We start from the raw sequence: 25,720 nt of genomic DNA, 5'->3' as shown, positions 1-25,720 counted from the left end.
TATGAAGAAATGCTCAACATCACTAATCATCAGAGAGATGTAAATTAAAATAACAATGAGGTATCACCTCACACCTGTCAGAATGGCCACCATCAACAAATCATCAAACAAGTGTTGGGGAGGGTGTGGAGAAAATGGGACTCTAGTACACTGCTGGTGGGAATGCAGACTGGTGCAGCCACTATGGAAAACAATATGGTGTTATCTCAAAAAATTAAAAATTGAACTGCCATTTGACCCAGTGATCCCACTTCTAGGAATATACCCTAAGAAGCCTGAAACACCAATCAGAAAGAATATATGTACCCCCATGTTGTAGCAGCACTATTTACAATAGTTAAGATCTGAAAACAGCCCAAATGTCCATCAATAGATGAATGGATAAAAAAGTGGTGGTACATTTACACAATGGAGTACTACGCAGCTATAAGAAAGAAAGATCTTTTATCCTTTGAGACGGCATGAAGGGACCTGGAAAATATCATCCTAAGTGAAACAAGCCAAACAGAGAAAGACAAGTATCATATGATCTCACTTATTTCTGAATTATAATGAAAATGACAAGTCTGAGGACTGGAGTAGTCCCAGAGATGTGGAAATGGGTACAGACTGAAAATCCCCAGAAGAAGGGGTGGTGGGGGAGAGAAAAAACACAGAACTTATATGCATGTATGCGTGAGCAATGGACATGAACAACAAAGCTGGGGATAGGGCGGGGAGGGCGGGGGAATGAGTGGGGGGAAAATGATAAACATCTGTAACAAAAATAAATTAATTAATTAAATAAAAAATAAATAAATAAAAAATATAAAAAGAAGTGAAAAGCAATAAAAACCATTTTTTAAAAAAAGCATTGCTGGTTCAATGCCAGTCTGGGCACGGGCATGTGTGGGAGGCAACTGATCAATGTTTCTCTTTCTTCCTTCTCTCTCTCTGTGTCTCTGTCCACCCCACCTCCTCTCTTTCTAAAAATCAAAAGCATATCCTCAGGTGAGGATAAAAAAAGAAAATTCCTAAACAGAATTTGGGTATCTTGAGTTTCATCCAGCCATTAAATGAGTGGGAATTAAAACAAATCAGATTATACAAACAAATCTGCAGAAAAGATTAATTTTTAAAACAGAAAATTAACAAGTGAATAAAACTTAATTTTTCTGCGTAATTTTAAGCTCACCTCAATGTTTTAATGAAACACTACTTTTTTAAAATAAAAAAAATCCCCCCACCCAAGAAACTGAAACTAAATGCAGGCGCCTGTGAACTTCATTCCATACCCAAATATATATTGTGAACTACTCAGTACTGTCATGGTAGAGATAGAAAAGACAACTCTCTTTCACTGTATTACAGTATAACTACTGCTGTATCAGGGGAATTTAGACTTATGATATGCTCAAGCTGGCCCTTTTATAGGGATACGTTTCATGTCTTGCAAATTATACTTCCTGTCCTCACAACCCACATTACCCACCAGGCCTCTAGCGCGACGTTTCCGTGGTTACACCTCCTGCAAGGGGTTTCTTGGTTTCTGTGCAATGGGCGGAGGGGCCACTTCCATGCCCGCGTTCTGCCTCCACACAGGAGTTATCCTGTGACCACTGGACAAGGACAGATGAAAATACCCAGTGTGGCTCTGTGGAAGCCATCCTAGATTACACAGAATGACATTTTCTATTTCTCTCCTCTGTAATTGTAGTGGGAAATAGAAACTATTTATTCAGGGACCATTTTACAGTCTTTTAAATTGCTTGAGCTCCACTAAATGGTTTCATGGGGGAAGGCTGCAGGTGGCCAGCCCTGGCCCCTGTACATTTCTCCCCCATTTCAACTTTTGGTTGTTAACATTGTGAGCAACAGGAGGCAGGCAGGAGTGGGGAGCAGGACCTAGGCACCCCTCTCCTAGGGGTCTGTTACTGAATAACAAAGGAGGCTCTGGTGCAAATGGCATCTGTCAGAAGTGTGGGAATTCCCAGGGGGCAAACAGCTGCTGCAGAACCAAGGTGGGGGAGACTGGTTGCCTCTTCCTGGAGAAGATGTTCCACTGCACATGCATTAGGAGAATTCTAAGAGCATACAACAATCACTCAGAACACATACACTGTTCAATGGATTTCGGAAGAACTTTTCCTTGCCTGAAAGAAATAATCTCCAAAGAAGCTCAGTGCTCATTACTCAGTTCTCTCCTAAGAAATCCTTGACTACCTCTTCCCTCATTTCTACCTCCAAATTACCTGAAAGATCCTTCCACAATCTGCCGGTTTCCTTCCTCTCCCCCCTCCCTGAGCCCCTTGCAGGCTACTTCTTTCCTTCTTGAAAATGCTCTTTTGGAAGGAGACACAGAGTTCCTGTACACGCAGCACATGATGTCACCTTGGGAAGTCATTACTAAATGGGACGATCCAGACAGATCTGACAGCACAGCACCTGGCACATAACAAATACTTAATAATTAAGAACACATGAGACTGATAACCATTCATGATAATAGCATCAGAAACTAACATACATTCAGGCCCATGCACCATTCTTTATGCACATTTTCTCACAGAATGCTCAAAATGAATGGCTAGTGAAAAGCACTGTCTGTCCTCATCCTAAAGGACTGGGTGCAAGTGAAGCTCAATCAGTTGTACAAAGTCACTGAGCTAGTAAGCAGGAGTGTAAGGCTGTGACTCTGATGCTCATTTTACCAAAATCAACTAGCTGTTCACCCACCTCAGTACTTCTGATCCTGTTATTTGTACCTAAAACCTCTCCTCCATGGTCCTATAAACTTTTCTCTCAGTTTTTCTACATCTCTGATTCTTTCTAGCTCTCCATCCTCCTCCTGGGAGGCCAACTGGACCTTTCTCCAGGGGTGACTTCATCCTGTCTCAACAACACTGAACACACCCAACCAGGAAGCCCACGGCCCTGCACCAAGGCCCCGTGTGCTGAAAGCCCAACTGTTCACCGTCCTCCCAGACTGCCCTCCTGGCCCCAGGCTCGAATCTCAGAGCTGCTCCTCACTCCTGCCTTGCTCCCCACATTCCATCACTGGACTCTGTGGGAGATGGGAAAGCGTCAACATTATCTTGTAGGGAAAAATGGGGTAGGAAAAAGCAAACAAAGAAAAAACTGTGTCAGAAATCAAGAGGCTTAGCTTCTTAACTTCATTTTTTAAAAATCAATTTTATTTAGTAATAATGTTCACATGACAAGTACACCCACTTTAAACATACAATTTGAGAGTACGGACAAATGTATGCATACACTAATATAAGCATTACTCAGAAAACTCCCTTGAGCCCTTCTGCCCCCAGTTCTCCCATCCCTACCAGACACAGGTAACGCTGACCTGCTACATTCTAGATTTGTTTCTCCTTTATTCTAGAACATCACAGAAAAGGGGTCACACGGTGAGCACTTCTTTGTGACCATCCTCTTGCTCAACATCATTTCTTTGAGATCCTTCCATTTTGTTGCAGTTAGCAATAGTTTCTTCCTTTGTGCTATGGAGGGTATCCTGTGTGTAGACCCCACACTCCGTTTACCCCTCACCCACTGAAGAACATGCGGGTTGTTTCCGGTTTAGGACTATTTTGAAAAAGTTGCTTTGAAATCAAAAGGCTGCTCGGAACATTCTTGCACAGATCTATGTTGTCGTAAGTCAAATAAATATCTAGGAAGAGACTTACTGAGTCGTAAGAAATTTCCAATGGGTATATACTATTTTATGCTTCCATTAGGCAGGTAGGGGAGTTCCAGCTGTTCCAAACTTATCGTCTGTCTTTGTTTTAGCCACTCTTATGGATACTAATGATCTTTCTTTGTGGTTTCATTTACAGTTCCCCAGTGACTAATGATATTGAACATCTTTTCATGTGCCCATGGGCTATTCATAAATCTTCTTTTCTGAAGTGTCTGTTCAAACTGCTTGCTGATTTTTTACTGGGTAGTATATCCTCTTATTTTTGTGATAAAAGAGTTCTTTATATCTTTGAGGTACATATTTTTTATCAGACATATGCCACATAAACATTTTCTTCCAACTGTGGCTTTATCTTCTTTTATTCTCAATGGTGTCTTTCAAAAAACAGAAGCTATTAATTTTGATGAAATGTAATTTATAATTTTTTTTCATTTTGTATTGGTTTCAGGTGTACAGCTTAGTGGTTAGACAATTCTATCCTTTACACAGTGTTCCCCTCAGTATTTCCAGTACCCCAACTGGTGCCGTACATAGTTACTGCAATATTTTAACTATATAATTTTTTTATGGTTAGTGGTTTTTGTGTTCTAAGAAGTCTTCGTGTATCCGCACAAAGCTTTTCTATGCTTTCTTTCAGAAGTTTAGGTTTTCAATTTGCACTATGGTTAGTAATACATTCTGAGTTAATTCTTCTGTATGACAGTGAGGTGAGGGTCAACATTAATTGTTTTCTAGATCATTTGTTAAAAAGACTATCCTTTTACCACTGAATTAGCAACTTCTGGATTCTCTATTCTGTTCCATTTATCTATATATTTATTCTTATACCAATAACATGTTTTCTTGATCACTTTAGCTTTATAGTAAGTCTCTTTTTTTTTATCCTCACCCAAGGACATTTTTGCATTTATCTTCAGATAGAGCAGGAGGGAGAGAAGGAGGAAGAGAAACATCCACGGGGAAGAGTCACATCGACTGGTTGCCACACATACAACCCCTACCGGGCAGGGGACAAACTGCAACCAAGGTACGTGCCCTTAGCGGGAACCGAACCCTGGTCTCTGGTCCATGGGCCGATGCTCTAACCGCTGAGCCAAACCAGCCAGGGCACTTTATAGTAAGTCTTAAAATCAGGTTGTGTAAGTTGTCCAATCTTTTTCTTCTTCAAACTTTTTCTTGCTATCATAGGTCCTTTGCATATATAAATTCTAGAAGCACCTTATCAATTTCTGCTAGAAGTGGACATCTTAATTCCGAGTCTTCTAATTCACAAACATGGTATACCTCTCCATTTATTTAATTCTTCTTAAATTTTTCTCATCACTGTTTTGTAAAGTTCAGTGTACTGGTCTTACACATAATGTGTGACATGTATTCCTGGAACTTCATGGTTTTTTGATATTATAAATAGAATGTGTTTGTTTATTCCACTGCTCGATTATTCACTGCTAGTACACAGAAATACAATTGATATCTGTATGTTGACTTTGTTTATTAGTTTTAATGATTTTTCTGTAGATTCTTTTGAGCTTTTTACGTACATGACCTTATTGTTTATGTGTAAACTGCATCACTACTTTTTAATCTGTACACTTGTTATATTTTTCTTTTCATATTGAAACTGTTATGACTTCCACTTCAATGGTGAATTGAAGTGGTGAGAGTGGACATTCTTATCTTGTGCCTAATCTTAGGGAAAAGTGTGTTCTTTCACAATGAAGTGTGATGCTAGTGTAGGTTAAAGATGCCCTTTACCAGACTGAGGAAGTTCCCTTCTATTTCAGAGTTGCTGAGAATTGATATTATGACTGAATTTTGTCACTTTTTTGCATCTATTGAAATGATCATACAGTTTCCCTTTTATAATGCATAAATATGGTGAATTATATTGACTGGTTTTCTAATGTTTAATCTATTTTTCATTACTGTGATAAACCCCACTTTTCCCTTTGACTTTTCAAATAAAATTATAGATATATAGATGTAGATATAAATACAAACAACAACGCAAGTGGACACTGCTGTGTGGCTACTCCCAGGTCCCAGAACTCAGCCCCTCCCCATGTGCTTCCCAGGCAGGCCCGACTCCACACGCCCTGGGAGCTGACATGCATTCGGCAGGTAACGAACTCCTGGTCTCAGAGGCTGGTGCCGGCTACCACCCGCCCCCATCGCCTCCCACAGGAGCAGAAAGCAGAGGTTAAGCCTTCCATGGCAGCGAGTTTCCCGGCCGTTGGGCAGTGAAGCCTGAGCTTGGGTATAGTGTATTATCCTTTTAATACATTTCACTGGCTAATATTGTGTTAAACATTTTCTGTCTATTATCATAAGGAATGTTGGCCTTGTTTTCTTTTTGTAATAATTTTTATTTTGGTATGGGGTAATTCTAGGTACATAAAATTAGTTGGGAAATATTCCTGCTTTATCTATTTTTTGGAAGAGTTTAAGTATCATTTTTTTTCCCTGAGCATTATTTCTTCCTCAAAGTATGGTAGAATTCACAAATGAAACCAGCTGGGCCTGGAGTTGTTTTTTTCTTGGAAGTTTCAAAATTAAAATTTATTTTAAATGAAATATTCCGTGGACAAAATGATCATTAAGAAATATTGAGCTTGGCCCTGGCCAGTTTGGCTCAGTGGTTAAAGCATCAGCCTGCGGTCCAGAGAGACCCAGGTTCGGTTCTCGCTAAGGGCATGTACCTCAGTCGCAGTTTGTCCCCGGCCCTGGTTGGGTCGTGTGGGTGGCAGCCACTCGATGTGTCCCTTTCACGTCGATGTTTCTATAGCTCTCTTCCTCTCTCTCCCTCCTGCTCTATCTGAACAAAAAATGTCCTCAGGTGAGGATAAAAAGAAATATTGAGCTCAGAAAAGATGGTGGCGGGCAGGACTACAGAGAGGGTGAGTGTGTGAGAGAGTGTGAGTGGACGTGAAGGTGGACGACCAAACCTGAGCAGTGCAGTGACGCGGAGCAGAAGGCTCCTGTGCTGTTGTCAGAGCAGCCGGCTACCACGGTGAGCAGCCCTTCAGGGCGCTTCTCCCTGCGCCGCAGGGAGGTCCCACCATTTTGGAAGATCCCAGGTCTTCCCTGGGAGGAGGCAGTGGGAGCAGCTAGGGCTCAGCAACCTGAGCCCACCAGTGCACCTGGCACCATCGGACCAGTGGACACCTTGTGTCAACACAGACCGGTGCACAGTAGTGGAGCTGCCAAGGTGCCGGTTGCAGAAGCCGCAAAGGGCCTGGAGCCCAGCACCATCCCCCATAGTAGCAGCCCGATCAGAGTCGAGATATACCCCCAGCAACAGAGGCTGGGGAGCAGACATCCATCCCCAGGCAACAGAAGCACAGACCAGCAGCAGAGACCCATCCCCAAAAACTACAGCAAAGGCTGGGCAGGAGTTGAGCCCCAAGGGGCAGCAGCACTCCCCAGCCACCGGCAGCAGGACCTGGGGTTCCACAGAGGCCTGTGCGACGCAGCTGCCCACAAGAGTGGTTGGAAGCCGGACCCCCAGAGGGACCACTGGTGCAATGCAGCTGCCAACAAGACCTGCGGGATGCTGGGGCACCAGAGAAGCCTGTGTGACCCAGCTTCAAACAAGATAGGTGTGGAGTCGGGTCTCCAAAAGGACTGCATGATCCAGCTGCCCGCGGGACCTGAGGGGTGCTGGGGCACCAGAGGGGCCTGTGCAATCCAGCTACCCACAAGATAGGTGTACAGTCAGGTCTCCAAAGGGACTATGCAATCTAGCTGCCAATGGTATGGGCAGGGAGCACGGCTCCAACAGGCCTGAGCTATACAGCTACAGGTGGCACCAGTGACCAGCTGGGAACACAGCTCCAGAGGGGCCCACATGATCCAGCAGCAGCACCTACAAGAAGACACCAAACCAGCCCCCAGTAGTCAATCCTCCAGGATTTACAGCAGGCAAGAGGTGACACGCAACAAAATAGTGTGGGAGGCACAGTAGCCTTATTTGATATACAGTGAGCTGCATATACATCCAAACATCCCTCAGCAGGTCTAGAGCTACCAGACGGCTAAAATGGGGAGACAAAGAAACAACACCCAACGGAAAGAAAAAGAGGAATCACCAGAAAAGGAACTACAGGAAATGGAAGACAGCAACTTCTCAGATAAAGAATTCAAAGCAATGATTTTAAGGGTGCTCAAACAATCTGGTGAGAACTACAAGTCACTTAGTAAGAATTATGAAGAGCTCACTGGGAACTACTTCAGCTTAAAAAAGGAGGGAGAAGCTATGCATAAAAATCAAGAGAAAATAAAGGACATAGCGGTTATGAAAAATACCTTAGAAGGGTTCAACAGTAGATTAGAAGAAGCTGAAGACTGAATCACTGAAGAACACTCAAATAGAGCAGCAAATGGAAAAAAAATTTTTTTAAAGCATGAGGAAAGTTTAAGGGAGCTATGGGACAATACAAAACATAACAACATCTGCATTATAGGGATACCAGAAGGAGAAGAATCAGAGAAAGGAATAGGGAACCTGTTTGAAGAAATAATGACAGAAAACTTCCCTAAACTGGTGAAGATAAAAGTCACACAAGTCCAGGAAACCCAGAGAGTCCCAAGCAAGATGAACCCCAGAAGACCCACAGTTAGACACATCATAATAAAAATGGCAAACATTAAAGACAAAGAAAGAATCTTAAAGGAAGCAAGAGAGAGACAGAAAGTTACCTACAAGGGAGCTCTCATTAGACTGGCAGCTGATTTCTCAATAGAAACACTGCAGGCCAGAAGGGAGTGGCACGAAGTGTACAAAGTAATGCAAGGCAAAGGTCTGAGTCCAAGACTACTCTATCCAGCAAGGCTAGCATTCAAAATTGAAGGAGAAATAAAGAGCTTCATGGATTAAAAAAAAAAGCTAAAGGAATTTACCACCACCAAACCAGCACTACAAGAAATGTTGAAGGACTGTTGTAAAATGAAGAAGAAACAGAGAGAGAGAGAGAGAGAGAGAGAGAGAGAGAGAGAGAAGAACACAGGCATAAAATTAAAATGGCAACTAATAACTATCTATCAATAATTACCTTAAATGTAAATGGCTTAAATGCTCCAATCAAAAGATACAGGTAGCTGATTGGATAAAAAACATGACCCATATATATGCTGTCTACAAGAGACCCACCTCACAACAAAAGACTCACAGGATGAAAGTGAAAGGATAGAAAAAAATTTTCCAAGCAAATGGAAATGGAAAAAAAAGCTGGTGTATCAATACTCATATCTGACAAGATAGACTTGAAAACAAGGGCCATAATATGAGACAGAGAAGGTGACTACATAATATTAAAAGGATAAATCCAACAAGAGAATATAACCCTGGTAAACATATACACACCAAATAACCAGGAGCACCAAAATATATTTAAAAAATTCTGGAGGACTTTAAGGGAGAGATCAATAGCAACACAATCATAGTAGGTGACTTTAACATGCCACTGACACCACTGGATAGATCTTCTAGACAAAAAATTAACAAGGACATAGAGTCCTTACAAGACAAACTAGATCAGTTGGACTTCATTAATATTTAAAAACATTTTACCCCAAAGCTGCAGAATATACATTCTTCTCAAGTGCATATGGGTCATTCTCAAAGATAGACCACATGTTAGGACACAAAGCAAGTCTTGACAAATTCAAGAAAATTAAAATCATATCAAGCATCTTTTCAGATCACAGTGGCATGAAACTAGAACTAAATTTCAATAAAAACACACAAAATCATTCAAACACTTGGAGCCTAAATAGAATGCTATTAAACAATGAATGGTTACTAATGAGATCAAGGAAGAAATTAAAAACTTCCTGGAAACCATGAAAATGAACACACAACAACACAAGATCTATGGCACACAGCGAAAGCAGTTCTGAGAGGGAAGTTCATAGCACTCCAGGCCTACATCAAGAAACAAGAAAAATTCCTAATTGACTTTCTAACCCTACAACTTAAAGAACTAGAAAGTAAACAAAAAGAAAAACCCAGAGGTAGTGGGAGGAAGAAAATAATAAAGATCAGAGTAGAAATAAACAACATAGAGAATAAAAAAATAATTCAAAAGATCAATGAAACAAAAAGCTGGTTCTTTGAATAGATAAACAAGATCAATAAACCTTTAGTGAGACTCATCAAGAAACAAAAAGAGAGAAACCAAATAAACAAAATCAGAAACAAAAAAGGAGAAGTAACAACTGACACCACAGAAATACAAAAAAATCATCAAAACATACTATGAACAATTATACGCCAACAAATTGGACAATCTAGGAGAAATAGACACATTTCTAGAAACACACAGCCTCCCAAAACTGAACCAGGAAGAGACAGAAAACTTGAACAGACCAATAACAACTAAGGAAATTGAAGATGTAATTAAGAAACTCCCAGCAAACAAAAGCCTAGGCCCAGATGGCTTCACGGGGGTGTTTTACTGAACATTCAAAGAAGATATAATACCCATTCTTTTCAAACTATTCCAGGAAATCCAAGAAGATGGAACACTTCCAAACTTATTTTATTAGGCCAGCATAATCCTAATTCCAAAACCAGATAAAGACACTACAAAAAAAGAAAACTACAGCCCTGGCCGGTTTGGCTCAGCAATTGGAGCGTCGGCCTGCGGTCCAGAGAGACTTGGGTTCAGTTCCCGCTAAGGGCACGTACCTCAGTTGCAGTTTGTCCCCGGTCCTGGTTGGTCGTGCGGGTGGCAGCCACTCGATGTGTCCCTTCACATCAATGTTTCTCTCTCTCTCTCTCTTCCTCTCTCTCCCTCCCGCTCTATCTGAACAAAAAATGGAAAAATGTTCTCGGGTGAGGATAAAAAAAAAAAGAAAACTACAGTACAATATCCCTGATGAACACAGATCCAAAAATCCTTAACAGAATATTAGCAAATCGGATCCAGCAATACATCAAAAAAATTATTCATCATGACCAAATGGGTTTCATCCGAGGCATGCAAGAATGGTACAATATTCGCAAATCAATAAATGTGATGCACCACATAAACAAAAGGAAAGATAAAAACCATATGATCATATCAATAAATGCTGAAAAAGCATTTGATAAAATCCAGCACTCATTTCTGATAAAAACACTCAGCAATGTGGGAATAAAGGGATCATATCTCAACATAATAAAGGCCATATATGAAAAACCTACAGCCAACATCATACTCAATGGGCAAAAACTAAAAGCATTTCCCTTAAGAACAGGAACAACACAAGGATGTCCACTTTCGCCACTCTTATTTAATATAGTACTGGAAGTATTAGCCACAGCAATTAGACATGAAGAAAAAATAAAGGGGATCCAAACTGGAAAGGAGTAAGTGAAATTGTCATTATTTGAAGATGACACGATATTGTACATAGAAAACCTTAAAGCCTCCATCAGAAATCTAGACTTAATAAATGAATTTGGCCAAGTAGCAGGATACAAAATTAATGTCAAGAAATCGACGACATTCTCATACACCAATGATGAAATCACAGAAAAAGAAACTAAAAAACCAATCTCATTTACCATTGCAGCAAAAACATTAAGATAAACTTAAATAAAGAAGTAAAAGACCTCTTCACAGAAAACTACAGGTCATTGAAAAAAGAAATAGAAGAAGATATTAAAAAGTGGAAGCATATACCTTGTTCATGGATTGGAAGACTTAACATCATTAAAATGTCCATGCTACTCAAAGCAATCTATAGATTCAATGCAATCCCCATCAAAATACCAATGGCATACTTCACAAAACTAGAACAAACACTCCAAAAGTTTATATGGAACCAAAAAAGACCTGGAATAGCCACAGCAAGCTTGAAAAAGAACAAAGTAGGAGGGATCACATTACCAGATTTCAGGTTATACTACAAAGCCACTGTAATCAAACAGCCTTGTACTGGCACAAGAGCAGGCAGATAGATCAATGGAACAGAACAGGGAACCCAGAAATTAACCCAAGACAGTATGCTCAATTAATATTTGACAAAGGTAGCAAGAGCATACAGTGGAGTAAGGACAGCCTCTTTAATAAACGGTATTGGGAAAATTGGGCAGCTACATGCATAAAAATGAAACTAGACCACCAACTTATACCATACACAAGAATAAACTCAAAATGGATAAAAGATTTAAATGTAACTCGTGAATCCATAAAAATTCTAGAAGAAAATGTAGGCAAGAAAATCTCAGACATCATACGCAGCAGAATTTTCACTGATACATCACCTAAGGCAAGAGAAACAAAGGAGAAAATGAACAAATGGGACTACATCAAACTAAAAAGCTTCTGCACAGCAAAAGAAACAACAATCAAAACGGAAAGGGATCCCACTATATGGAAGACCATAATCGCCAATGATGCATCCGATAAGGGATTAATTTCCAAAATATATAGAATGCTCATACAACTCAACAAAAGGAAGACAAAGAACCCAATTAAAAAATGGGCAGAGGAGGGAGACTTCTGATCAAGATGGCGGTGTAGGTAAAGGCAGTATCACGTCCTCCCGCAACCACATCCAAGTTACAACTAAACTACAGAACAACCACCATTCAAAACCGCCTGAAATCAAGCTGAATGAAAGTCCTACAACTACGGAATTAAAGAAGCTGCATCGAGACTGGTAGGAGGGGCGGCGGCGAGAAGGGCTGGTCCCACACCCAAGTGTGGCAGATAAAAATCAGGAGGACACCTCAGTTGGGAAGGTCCTTCCTGAGGATTGAGGGGTCCCCGTCCCACACCAGGTGCCCTGCTCAGGGTTCCAGTGCCAGGAAGAGAAGTCCCCATAAATTCTGGCTGGAAAAACCAGCAGAAACTGAGGCTCAGGGAGGCTGAAGGGGCTGGAGCCCCAGGCAGCTCCTTAAAGGGCCCACGCACGAACTTTTCGGACTCTCTCCCTCTAAGCTCGGAGGGGAGGCAGCTCGAGGGGCACCAGAGACATACAGGGAAGAGCTGTTTGGCACTGGAGTGAGGGCTGGAGAGGGGGCTTTCTCCGGGACAAACGTGCTGTCAGAGGCCTTTGTTCCTTTGGTAAGCCCTTCCATGGGGCGGCAGACAGTCGCCATATCTGGGACTCCAGCAACCTGGCTCACATTGGTAGCCCCACCCTGCTGACTCCCTGAGGCCCCGCCCCGCCCCACCCAACTTTCAAGCCCACCCAACCCAACTTTCAAGCCCACCCAAGCTATTGGCACTTGCTTAACCACAGGATTGGCCTGACTTGGATCCTGCTTCAGGTTTTCCTAAATTTTTTCAAACGAACAGCATCTGGTCTCAGCTAGCCCCATACCGCTCATTAAGTAATACACAGAAACAAACACAGGGAGGCAGCCAAAATGAGGAGACAAAGAAACAGATCCCAAATGAAAGAACAGAACAAAACCCCAAGAAAAGAACTAAGCAAAATGGAGATAAGCAACCTAACAGATGCTGAGTTCAAAATATTGCTTATAAGGATGCTCAGTGAACTCAGTGAAGGCCTCAAGAGCATAAAAAAGGACCAGTCAGAAATGATCGATGCACAGTTAGAAACGAAGGAGGCTTTAAGTGAAATAAAGAATAATTTACACAGCTTCAATACTAGAGTACGTAAATCCAAGGAGCAAACCATCGATTTGGAATATAAGGAAGCAAAAAACGCCCAATCAGAACAGCAAAAAGAAAAAGGAATCCAAAAAAAATGAGACTAGTGTAAGGAGCCTCTGGGACAACTTCAAGCAGGCCAACATTCGCATCTTGGGGGTGCCGGAAGGAGAAGAAAGAGAACAAGAAATCGAAAACCTGTTTGAAACAATAATGGCAGAAAACTTTCCTAACTTGGTGAAGGAAACAGACATACAAGTCCAGAATGCACAGAGAGTCCCAAATAAGATGAACCCCAAGAGGCCCACACCAAGACACATCATCATCAAAATGCAAAAGGTTCAAGATAAAGAGAGAATCTTAAAAGCAGCAAGAGAAAGGCAGCTAGTTACCTACAAGGGAGTTCCCATAAGGCTATCAGCTGATTTCTCAAAAGAAACTTTGCAGGCCAGAAGGGAGTGGCAAGAAATATTCAGAGTGATGGAAAGCAAGAACCTACAACCAAGAGTACTCTACCCTGCAAAGCTGTCATTTAGAATCGATGGCCATACAAAGACTTTCCCAGACAAGAAAAAGTTAAAGGAGTTCATCACCACCAAACCGTTATTATATGAAATGATGAAGGGTCTTTTTGAAGAAAAAGATAAAATACATGAACAAACAAAATGGCCATGAATACATATCTATCGACAATGGAATCTACAAACAAAATGAACAGATAGAACAGAAACACTCTCATAGATACAGAGAACATTTTGTTGGTTGCCAGATGGGAGGGGGTTTGGGGGAATGGGTGAAAAAGGTGAAGGGATTAAGAAGTACAAATTGGTTGCTAAACTGACAAACCTCAAAGGGAAAGGGGCTGGGGGGGTGGGAAGAAATAAACCAAAGAACTTATATGCATAACCAATGGACACAGATAATAGTGTGGGAAGAGGCGGGAGGGGGAGTGGGGAGGAGGGAGTCAATGGGGGAAAAAATGTGGAACATCTGTAATACATTCTACATTCAACAATAAAGATTTAAAAAATTGAAAAAAAAAAAAAAAATGGGCAGAGGACCTAAATAGACATCTGTCCAAACAAAACATACAAATGGCCAAGAGACATATGCTCAACGTCACTAATCATCAGAGAGAAGCAAATTAAAACAACTATGAGGTATTGCCTCACACCTGTCAGAATGGCCACCATCAACAAATCATCAAACGAGTGTTGGTGAGGGTGTGGAGAAAAGGGGACACTAGTACACTGCTGGTGGGAATTCAAACTGGTGCAGCCACTATGGAAAACACTATGGTGTTACCTCAAAAAGTTAAAAATTGAACTGCCATTTATTTGACCCAGTGATCCCACTTCTAGGAATATACCCTAAAAAACCTGAAACACCAATCAGAAAGAATATATGTACCCCTATGTTCATAGCAGCACTATTTACAATAGCTAAGATCTGGAAACAACGCAAGTGTCCATCAGTAGATGAGTGGATAAAAAAGCTGTGGTACATGTATACAATGGAATACTATGCAGCTGTAAGAAAGAAAGATCTCTTATCCTTTGAGATGGCATGGTAGGACCTGGAGAGTATTATGCTAAGCGAAATAAGCCAAGCAGAGAGAGACAAATATCACATGATCTCACTTATTTGTGGAATATAATGAACTAAACAAACTGATGAACAAAATTAACCCAGAGAAATAGAGGTGACCCTGCTCAGAGGAGAGGGGGTGGGAGGGGAGGGAAGAGATAAACCATAGAAATTACATGCATGTATGCATGACCAATGAACATAAGCAACAAAGCTGGGGATGGGGCGGGGGGAAGGGGAGGAGGGTGTCAATGGGGGAAAATTGAGAAACATCTGTAACAAAAATAAATTGATAAAAAAAATTAAAAATAAAATAAAACTTAAGCTAAAAAAAGAAATATCGAGCTTGAGTCCTGACTAGTGCGGCTCAGTGATTAGTACATCAGCAACACTGAAGGGTCTTGGATTCAATTCCCAGTCAAGGGCATGTACCTGGTTGCAGGTTCCATCCCTGTCCCTGGTCAGGGTCATGGGGAGGCAACCAATTGATGTGTCTCTCTCACACTGATGTTTTCTCCTCTGCCTCCCTCTCTTCTGCTCTTTTTACAAATCAATGGAAAAATATATATCCTCAGGTAAGGATTAACAAAACAGAAGAAAATCAAGCTTGAATATCCCATAATGTTACACAAGGACCAAGTGCATAAACTACTGCTTACCTTTAAAATTCACAAATTTTTATAAGCAAGGAAGTTTAAAATACTCATAAAGCCCACAGATTACCCATAATTATGAAAAATACCACAACATGTTTGCTCATGTCCTGAATTTCATACTTGCAAGTTAGTGAATTAGATAGTGTGCACATATGCTGGAAAGGTTTTTTTCCCTAATGTGTCTGGTGTCTATAAAACTGGTCTCATAACATCTGGAAAGACTGGGTTTACAAAATAAAGATGGAATGAAAGTGAGGCCACAATTAAATAACATGTTCAGCAATTGGGTCATCTGTTCACAAACTTGAATTTCCCTGATGGATTGTAGAACAAACTGCCTAGAGCACATTTTCACATCTCCTTTCTCAATGTTTCCTACAACTGAGAAACTCCTGGGGATAGAAACTTGGCAACTGTCCTCAGGGCATTTTAATCAGGTGAGTTTTCCTGGCTCTCCCTGCTAATCACATTGGACAGAGCAGTGTAGCTTTCGCTTGCGATACGAAACAGAGTTACACTCGAGATGAAGTTCATAACCCTTTATCAGTCCTTTTCCTTGTCATCTCTCCACCGAACGTGAGCTTCTCGGGCAGGAAACATGCTGAGCCCCAGAGCTAGCAAACAGAGACACATCATTTCCTTCACTAGCAAAGCCGGCGGTGCTAACTGAGGTCATCGCCATCATCATTCAGGATACAAACAACTGTGGCTGGGTTTATTTGGCAGGGAGAAGGCAAGAGGGGAAGGTTTTCATAAACCTAGAAGGCTTAACCAGATCTTTAATGCTGTTGACTTTTAAGACAGCATCTGGAGTCCAATATCAAATAGGTGGCTAGGAAATCTGAGTACTTGGGGTTTTACTGTATCTGCACAGGGCCCGTAGACAGGATGCAAGTTAAAAAATAGCAACTCTCTTCTTTATCTTTGTTCCGTCATGCATGTTACCTGACCACTCGTGAGTAGTCTTCTTTGTTTCTTATTTAAAAATCCTAACAATAAAATACAAAGAATGGAACCAAACAACTTATAAATGGACAATAAACCCAAATCAAATAAGCAGCCAGTACCCAAGGCCATCACTAAAACAGGATAATACAGTGCCTTGAAAATAGAAAGCTCACTGCCAAAATTCCAACAGTTCCCTTTCCTTAAGCTATCGAAGTTCTGTCTCCTTTCCTCTCCCTTTCTTTTTGCCTTGCAAAGGGAAGTTATTAAGAGGTGACACAAGATTTTTAAACAGTTCCTAGTTTTACATGTGACATCTAAGCACTGTAACAGAGTATCGTGGATATGTTACACAGTTGTAAGAAGGGTAAGCGCTGTCAGACAGACAGACAGACATGAATTCAAATCTTGATTCTACCACTTCAAGTTCTATGATGTTAGTCAACTTACTTAAACCCTTTGAGCCTCACTTTCCTCATTTGTAAAAATGCAGGTTATAAAAACAATAAAAGTAAATTACTGTAAGGATTCAATAATATATGTAAAACAATAAGTACAGAGATGGTATAGAATAATTTCTCAATATATGGAAGATATTTTTACTATCAGATTATCCCCACTCCCCTAAACCATCTGAATACATACATTAACAAACGGACCATCAACAAATGTGTACCGGTCACCTACTGTGTACCTAGTACTTAAACATCAGCAAAGAATTAAAAATTTCTAATTTAGAATCTTTAATTGTTCTAACATTTATTAAGCATTTACTATATACCCAGCACTCTCTGGGCATCCATTTATTTGTATTATTTCATTTAATTTCTGAAGCATATCTTTATGGTAGATACCAGATACTTTTAACTGCAATATTTAAATAATGTTCAGATGTTGGTCATTCAGAAATTTCAACACTATGACTTTAACAGAATGTAAGTTTTATTTTATGACTTAGAACAACTTTGCAGAATACTAATTATAATGTGTGACAGAACAGGGGACACTCTCAACCCTTCAGACTCATCTGACAGATAAAGGATGCCAGAAAGTTTGAATGATTTGTTCAAAACCATAAAGCAAAAACATTTTTTTTTGTTAATCCTCACTGGAGGATATTTTTTTCCATTGATTTTTATAGAGAGTGGAAGGGAGGAGAGGAGAGAAAGATACATTAATTGGTTGTCTCCTGAATGTGGTCATGGCCAGGGACTGAACCTGCAACCCAGGTACATGCCCTTGACTGGGAATCAAACCCATGACTCTTTGGTATGCAGGCCAACACTCTAACCACTGAACCACAGCAGCCAGGGTGCAAATACATTTTTAATTTTCCTTGCAGGACATCAGATCCTGAGATCAGATTACCAGATTGTTCTTAAAGAAATTCTCTCCCCAAAAGAGATATGAAGAAAATATAACAAAATAGTAATATTTTGATTATTGAGGTTGGTACAAATAATATTTGTATTTTTTTCCTCTGAATTTTTCTGTACATTTAAAATTTTAAATTAAAAAACAAATGCTTCACCTGTTTATATACTTCCATTTTCAAAGCAGATATATTATCAACCTTTACCTACCCCAGGTTTCTAAAAACTCCAGGCTTCAAATTTTCTTTTTCAATCCTTACCTGAAGATATTTTTTCCATTTTTGTTCAGATAGAGTGGGAGAGAGCGTGAGAGAGGGAGAGAGAGAGAGAAATATTGATGTGAGAGAGACATATCGACTGGTCGCCTCCCACATGACCCCAACCGGGGTACATGCCCTTGACCAGAATCAAACCCACAACTAACTGGTCTGCGGGCCGACACTCTAACCACTGAGCAAAATCAGCCAGGGCCAAATTTTTCTTTCTTTCTTTTTTAATGACAGTATGAAAAAGCACAAAGTATTTCAGATTAAATTTCACTTCTCTAGAAGTCTTGGCAGTTTTCTTCAATAATCAAATTCTTCCCCTAATGAACTACAGTCTGTAAATCTTAAAATGATGGAAGGTTTAAGAACAAAATCAAATCAAGACAAAGATCTTTCATGCCTCATCCTCAAAAAGGCATCTTCACCATAATGTACACAAGCAAGTCCACATTACTTGCTTCACTCCTTGACCCAAAACAAAAACATGTACAATATTTTTCTTTATGTGAGTTCTACATATAAGGACAGCATAAGCTGCAAAGGAAAATGAACGATGTTTTGAAGTGCACAACTGGTTATTTAGAGCCAAACAAAGTCAATACTGCAAGTGCACTTCCAGTACACAGCACTTCCAGAGGCTGGGCGGTGCTGAGAAGCGACAGAGATTAGGACAGGTGCTCAGATAATGGTTCAGAAGTGGTCAGGGTTCTGTGTGCACAGAGGAAGGGAGGAGGGGGCGCTCTTGCTTGGAAACAGTCTGTAAACTAGCACATGGCAATGCATTAATACTTTCTGAATCTGGGTTTGGGTTTAACTGTTCATATACAGCTAACATAAGAACTTTGGATAATGAGAGTTAATTGTATTTTCAACAATGTTAACTTGACAAAATTAAAATGAATTGTAATTATTTCTGATTACGTTAGCTTTCAGAAATAGTTATGAACTACACATTTGTCACCAGAAAAAGACTGCGATCCCCTGCCAAGCTCAGCATCAGGGAATGTCTTTAATGGACTGCCTTGATAAAACCTTGGCACCACACACCCCTCAGATACAAAATAAAGTGTTAAATCAGGCCAAGTGTGAATTAAGTAGACCCCTCACATGTACAATGCAATCAACGAGGTTCTTCCCTTTCCCACTGCACAAGCTTACACTTCTGGGAATCACCACTTTCTTGGTCCCAGAAGATCTGTCCTAGTTGGCCAAACTGTCTGTGACCTTGAACAACCACAACTTATCAGCCTGTTTTGGTTCTGTACTGTTTCCATATTAACCCTGAAACTACTTGGATGATTTCCTGAGACAATGATGATCATCTGTATAGTACTTCTAACTGTCCAAAACACAGTCACACACACTGCGTCACTTCCTCCTCTCACAATCCAAAGGGATAATTATCTAAACTTCACCTCTTTGTTACCGCGGCCTACTCCTCCCAGCCATGTTTCCTGTCTCCAGGATGCCAGCAGTACACATCCCATTGGTCAAGGGACAAACCCAGAAGTCTTCCTCGCCTCCTCCTTCTCCTTCATTACCATCCAACCACCAAATGAGGTAGGTTTTACCTCCAAATTGCTACTTTCTTCTAGCTCCATCTCCTAAGGTCAGGCTTCCATCATCTCTCGCTTAGACCACTATGGCGGCCTCTGTAAATCTGGCCTCAGCTTCTCCAGTATACTCCACACTACCACCTTTCTGCTTAAACCTTTGCTGACATTCCAGTATGATTAGGTAAAGTCCAGAAAAATATAACACCCTTCACCACCTGAACATTTGCCCAACACTCCCGCCCCATTACTTCCTTATTGACCTAAATCAGTCCCTGGCATCCTATATCCTGGCCACTTGGAATTTCCTGAATGTGACAAACTTTTCCATATGTTCAGGCCTCTGTTATGTGGCTACTGAAGTCTCCTTCAGGACTCCACTAGGAGGTCATTTCTCTCTAAGGAGAGAAACACAACACTCACTGACCTGCATTCCCATGCAACCCAGGCCAGGTTATAAACCTGTCCTGTACATCCCCAGGAAACCCAGAGTTCACTTCCATTAGTCCCTACTGTTTGCTCTACTTGTCTTTGCTCCTATCAGACTCAAAGCTAAGGGAGAGAGAGAATAATGTCTTAAAATAAATATTGCCAGAGCCTAACACCAGTGCTCAATGTATGCTTCTCAGTAGATACTCAATAAATGCTTCTTCAATCAATAACGGTAAAGGTTTCATGTAATTTTACAAATGAGAAATCTGAGACAGAAAGCAGTAAAAGTCATGGACTAATTCAAAGAACTGAGACTAAAGCCCAAGCCTTGTGAATCCTGGCTCTGTAGGAGACAGGCCACCACATTTTACTGGTTGGAATGTCAAAGACCAGAAACTCCAAAGCAATAGAGAACTAGAATTGAGAATTGGGAGCAGAATCTGAATGGCAGTTTCCCCTGTGACCCATGTAGAAGCAGCACGACATGCAGTGGGCCTTCAAGCAGCTCCGTTCTCAGACAGGTCCTGCCTTTCCAGCTGCCACCACCTGATTTCAAGTACCTTTTTCCTCTGTCACATGTCGAAGTAACTTCTCAAGTTCAGGAAGTTTCAGCAATAAGATGCAATTCGGAAACATGTCATCCACCACGACTTGATCTAGAGGCTGAAACTTTCCCTGAGAAAAGACTTCAGTCAATCAGAATGCAAGCACACTGGTCAACAAACTCATATGTTAAAAAAAAAGATGATATATTACCTCATAGCTGGACTTTTATACTAAGTTCAAAGTCACTTGTTCCACCCAAGAAACCCCTAAACTGAGATAGGCTCCAGAAATGACTCTCAGCTCCCTTCAGGAAGCTCTGGGAAGAGTTCCAACCTCAGCAGTATGGTCACTGGATAAAACAGGGCAACAAAATTCTGGAAAAGCACTGGAAGTTGGGGAAACTTGCATCAATGGTAGATTGCCTAGGGCTGGTCCAACCCATTTAATTTGAAAAAGAACCAGCTAAGGTCACAAAGCAGGAGTCCTGACCATGAAGCCCAGAGCGCTCGTCTCCCTTCCCCCACCCTCAGTTCTCCAGGGCTTTAAACATGGCAAGAAAAAGAAAAATACCAAAAGGGAATCTCCTCCGGTCAGAGCTATCTGACAGTGCTTCCAGATTTCGACCATAATGAAAGAAGAGAGAGTAGAGGCATAAGCACAAGGAAGCTGCAGACTCACCAAACCAGGTTTGGCTAGAAAAGTTAGTATGGCCTGGTGGCCAATGGACTGGAAATTCAAAACATCCTTCTTCTCAAATAGGTTTCGTTTTTCTTAGCTTTACTAGTGGTATGAGAGCAGAAGTCTGTCCAAGTTATTAGCCCCTGGACTTGGGGCACCAGAATTTGTAAAGCTGTATGGTGTTGCCCACATCCCACTTCTAGCTCACTCTTTTCTATTAGTGGGAATTCCATCTGAAGACAGAAAAACAGTGTCTGATCAGTCTTCTTCCTGCAAACATAGCTTTCTTTGTTTTCAGGATGAAATCTTCTCATTCATTCAGTAGCATGTGTGATGCCTTGTCAAACTACCAGTCAGGTTAACAAGTGGCAAGAAATACCTCAATTTAAATGTTCTCTTTTTCCTTCAGATAGTAAATATAATTCAGATTTCCCAAGTCTTATTGTCTTCAGATTTCCACCTTAATTTATATCCTTCCATAATCCACATTTTAAATATTTAACTACCTTAAAACAATATTTTGTATATATATAGACTACCACAGAGTCACAATGTAATTTCATAATTAAAGTTTCGTTCTTGTTTCCTTTACTATATATACATAAAAAGAAAATGTAATAAGCAACTCACTTTGAATACAGTTAATAACAGTTGAGATAGCTAGAATAACAATTATTTCTTCTGATGTTACAATAAATATTATGATTATAAAAGAGTAAATCGCCCAGCTGGTGTGGCTCAGTGGACTGAGTGTTGTCCCATGAACAGTGTAGATTCCCAGTCAGGGCACTTGCCCAGGGTTGTGGACTTGATCCCCAGTTAGGGGTGTGCAGGAGGCAGCCAATCGATGCTTCGCTCTCATATCAATGTTTCTATTTCTCTCGCCCTTCCTCTCTCTCTAAAGAAATTAATAAAAATTTATTTTAAAAAAAGAATAAGCCAACATTTTAAAAGTGTGTACCAATATATATTTTTAACTAAATAGAAAAAGATCATGTCTAGAATATAGGGGAGGAAATACCTAAACATTTCACTGGTTCACTACCTTGAGCAGGATTTCTGTTTCATTCTGTGTCTGTCAACCTGAATGAGCCATAGCATCTCCAGAGATTCCCAGAAGGTCAGGCTGAGGGTTAATCCACTAGTCATGGTCTTAATGCAAAATAGGGAAACACTGCCAAAATATGGGTGTTGGGAGGCTTTATTTTCTACTTTTCTGTTAATCCCCACCTGAGGATATTTTCTCCATTGATTTTCAGAAAAAGTAGAAGGGGGTGGGGAGAGAGAAAAACATCGATACGAAAGAGATACATGATCAGTTTCCTCCCACATATGCCCCACCCACAGGGGCCAGGGATTGAACCTGCAACCCAGGTACTAGCCCTTGACTGGGAATCAAACTTACACCTCTCAGTGTGCAGGCCGACGCTCTAACCATTCAGTAACACCGGCCAGGGCAAGGGGTGGGGGGCTTTAAATGTTCACCAATGCAAGCACTAAGGCTGCTTGGTGGCTTTCTCTTGGTCAATGTACCCCGAAAACAAATGGGAGCCCACTGAAGTTTCAACCTCCTCCTGAAAACTGCCAGCCCTTCCTGGTGGTGACCAGAACCATTTGAGACACCCATGATTCACTAGCCTCACTGCTGATACGCTCTATTATACTGTCTACCAAGATAGCTTCCAGATTACGGGAAACATGACTGAACTAAGGAATAAAACTTCACTAATCCACACGAAAGGACAGAGGACGTAGGAAAAAAAGAAAATAAAAGAAGCCAAGTTGCATCAGGAGAAAGCACGACTTAAGTTTTAAGTCAGTTTTATTACATTTTAGTACATACAGCAAACTCTACTGATATAGCCCAACATAGAAGTTTTGGAAATAAGGTCTAAGGATTACATGAGACAAACTCATAAACATTTAAACTACAGTACAAAAATTAAATTCTTCTAAGGGGTTTAAATAACATTTATTCCTTAAAGTTGTTCAAAGTTTCAAACTGTGGTTGGTGGATCCCTGAAAGTCCTCAATATCCTTTCAGGGGCCCACAAGCTCAAAACTACTTTCAATAATACTACTAAGATGCTATTTGTGTTTCCACTGTGTTGACATTTGCACTGAAGATTCCAACACAAAGGTGGGTAACACCGTGGGCTTGTCAGCATCCAGTAGTCAAGGTGGTGACAACAACCTGTCCTGGCAGCCAATGAGTTCTTCAGCATCGTGCACAAGTAGTTAAAAACTGGCCAGTTTCACTTAAGTTTCACTAATCGATATGCTTGATTAGAAGTACAAGCAATTGCTGTGGCCGGTTTTCTCAGTGGTTAGAGCATTAACCTTAGAGCATTGGCCCATAGACCAAAGAGTCATGGGTTGGACTGCAGTCAAGGGCACAGACCTCAGTTACGGTTGGGTCCCTGGCCCTGGATGGGGTCGTGCAGAAGGCAACCAATCAATGTGTCTCTCTCACATCGATCTTTCTCTCTTTCTCTGTCTCCCTTCTTCCCTCTCTGTCTAAGGATGAAATATACTCTTGGGTGAGGATTCAAACAAAAAAGTAGGAGCAATTACTTTTATTTAAATCTTCACTCTTGAGTGCAAATCTCTTAAATAGTCTGTATGATGAAAGCAAAGTGCTTCTGCTGCCTGTGAAGGTGCAGGACTGTCTCAAGGAAAACACTTGTGTCGAGTTGCGAGCTAAAGTAGCTATTTTCTCGTGGATACCATTTCTACCTGAAAACAAAACAAAACCCACTATGAACTGGTGACACAGACTTGGATATTTGGCAGAACATAAAGAAGTGAACCTGCTGCCCTGGCCGGGTTGCTAAGTGGTTAGAGCGTCGGCCTGTGGTACAGAGACCTGGGTTCGGTTCCTGCTAAGGGCGTGTACCTCGGCTGCAGTTTGTCCCTGGCCCTGGTTGGGTCGTGCAGGTGGCAGCCACTCAATGTGTCCCTTTCACATCGATTTTTCTCTCTCTCTCTCCCTCCCATGCTATCTGAACAAAAAATGAAAAAGTGTCCTCGGGTGAAGATTAAAAAAAAAAAAGAAGTGAACCTGCCACTTCAGGGGAAAGGCTGACAGGACTTACAGCCAACGATAAAATTTGAACTTTCAAACAAAAATTCGAATTGTAGAAAATTTGTGTCTGCCATTGCGATAGCCTCCCAATGCTTTGACAGGTTTTGATAAGATCAGTGATGGTATCAACAAAGGTGAATGTGAATGTGTGTGTGTGTCTGTGTAATGAGATGTGTCAACATTTGGAAAATCAGCATAACCCAGTGAAAGAATACTTTCCGAAGTTACACATAGGTAACTTGCTCTGTTAGAGAATGAAAGTACATGTATTTCCTGAAACCAATAATAAGTATAGAGATAGATGAATTGTTTATTGTTCTATTTGGTGAAATTCCTCTTCTGATTCATTTCTGTGGGAGAGGAAGTCTGGGAAGCTTGGAGGGGAGTGTGACAGGAACGGGGAGCAGCTAGGCTCGTTTGCTTGACTTGCCTTTTTCCTTTCAGCCTGACAGCACCGCTAACCTTACTGCGGAGTTTCCAGTTTCTTGTGTGCAGTCTTGTTAACTCCTGCCCTCTTGCCTTTTTCTTTGGGGTAGGGAGATTGGGTAGTGCAAGACAAACCAATGGATCTCAGTGATACACAGCGTGGAAAGTCCCTGCCAGGCTCAGACCCACACCGCAGACTCTGAAGACACTGCTGTGCCTTGCTGATGTCTGGAGCAGTGCCAGAGATGAACATCCACAATTGTCTGAAAAGGCTGTTAGACTATTTTTCCGTTTTCTGACTACATATCTGTGTAAGGCTGCATATTCTTCATATACTTCCATCAGAAAAATGTAATGGACTGAATGCAGAAGCAGATACGAGAATCCAGTTGTCTTCTACTAAGCCACAGATCAAAGAGACTTACAAAAACGTTAGGTAATGCCACATTTGCCACTGAATTTTATTGAAACTGAAATTTTGTTTCATTGAAAATGTGTTATTTATGCCCTGGCCGGTTTGGCTCAGCAGTTGCAGCGTTGGCCTGCGGACCAATGAGTTGCAGGTTCGATTCCGGCCAAGGGCACGGACCTCAGTTGCAGTTCGTCCTTGGCCCTGGTCAGGGTGGTGTGAGAGGCAGCCAGTTGATGTGTCTCTCTCATGTCAATGTTTCTATCTCTCTCTCCCTCCCTCCCACTCTACCTGAAGATAAATAAAAAAATATCCTTGGGTGAGGATTAAAAAAAAAAAAAGAAAATGTATTATTTTTGGTAACATGCACTAGGCTTATTGTTTTTACTTTAAAATAAATTAATAAAATTATTTTTTAAATTTCTCAGTTTTAATTTCTAATGTAGCAAATATTGATAGATAAAA

The 25,720-nt window shown here is 40.9% G+C and overlaps 1 protein-coding gene across 6 annotated transcripts in view; it reads right to left on the bottom strand.

The window, feature by feature from the left end:
• Positions 1 to 25,720, bottom strand: part of RNASEH2B (ribonuclease H2 subunit B) — an 81,204-nt gene that overhangs the window by 28,164 nt on the left and 27,320 nt on the right. For all 6 annotated transcript variants that reach the window (XM_036250454.1, XM_036250456.1, XM_036250452.1 and 3 more), the window contains exon 5: positions 20,672 to 20,786. In XM_036250454.1, the coding sequence (XP_036106347.1) occupies positions 20,672 to 20,786 (115 nt within the window). The remainder of the gene's footprint in view (positions 1 to 20,671; positions 20,787 to 25,720) is intronic.

This window comes from Molossus molossus, unplaced genomic scaffold (assembly GCF_014108415.1).
Source record: "Molossus molossus isolate mMolMol1 unplaced genomic scaffold, mMolMol1.p scaffold_m16_p_9, whole genome shotgun sequence".
NCBI lineage: Eukaryota > Metazoa > Chordata > Mammalia > Chiroptera > Molossidae > Molossus > Molossus molossus.
Note: the sequence above shows the minus strand (reverse complement) of the source record. Positions and strands in the feature narration are given on the sequence as shown.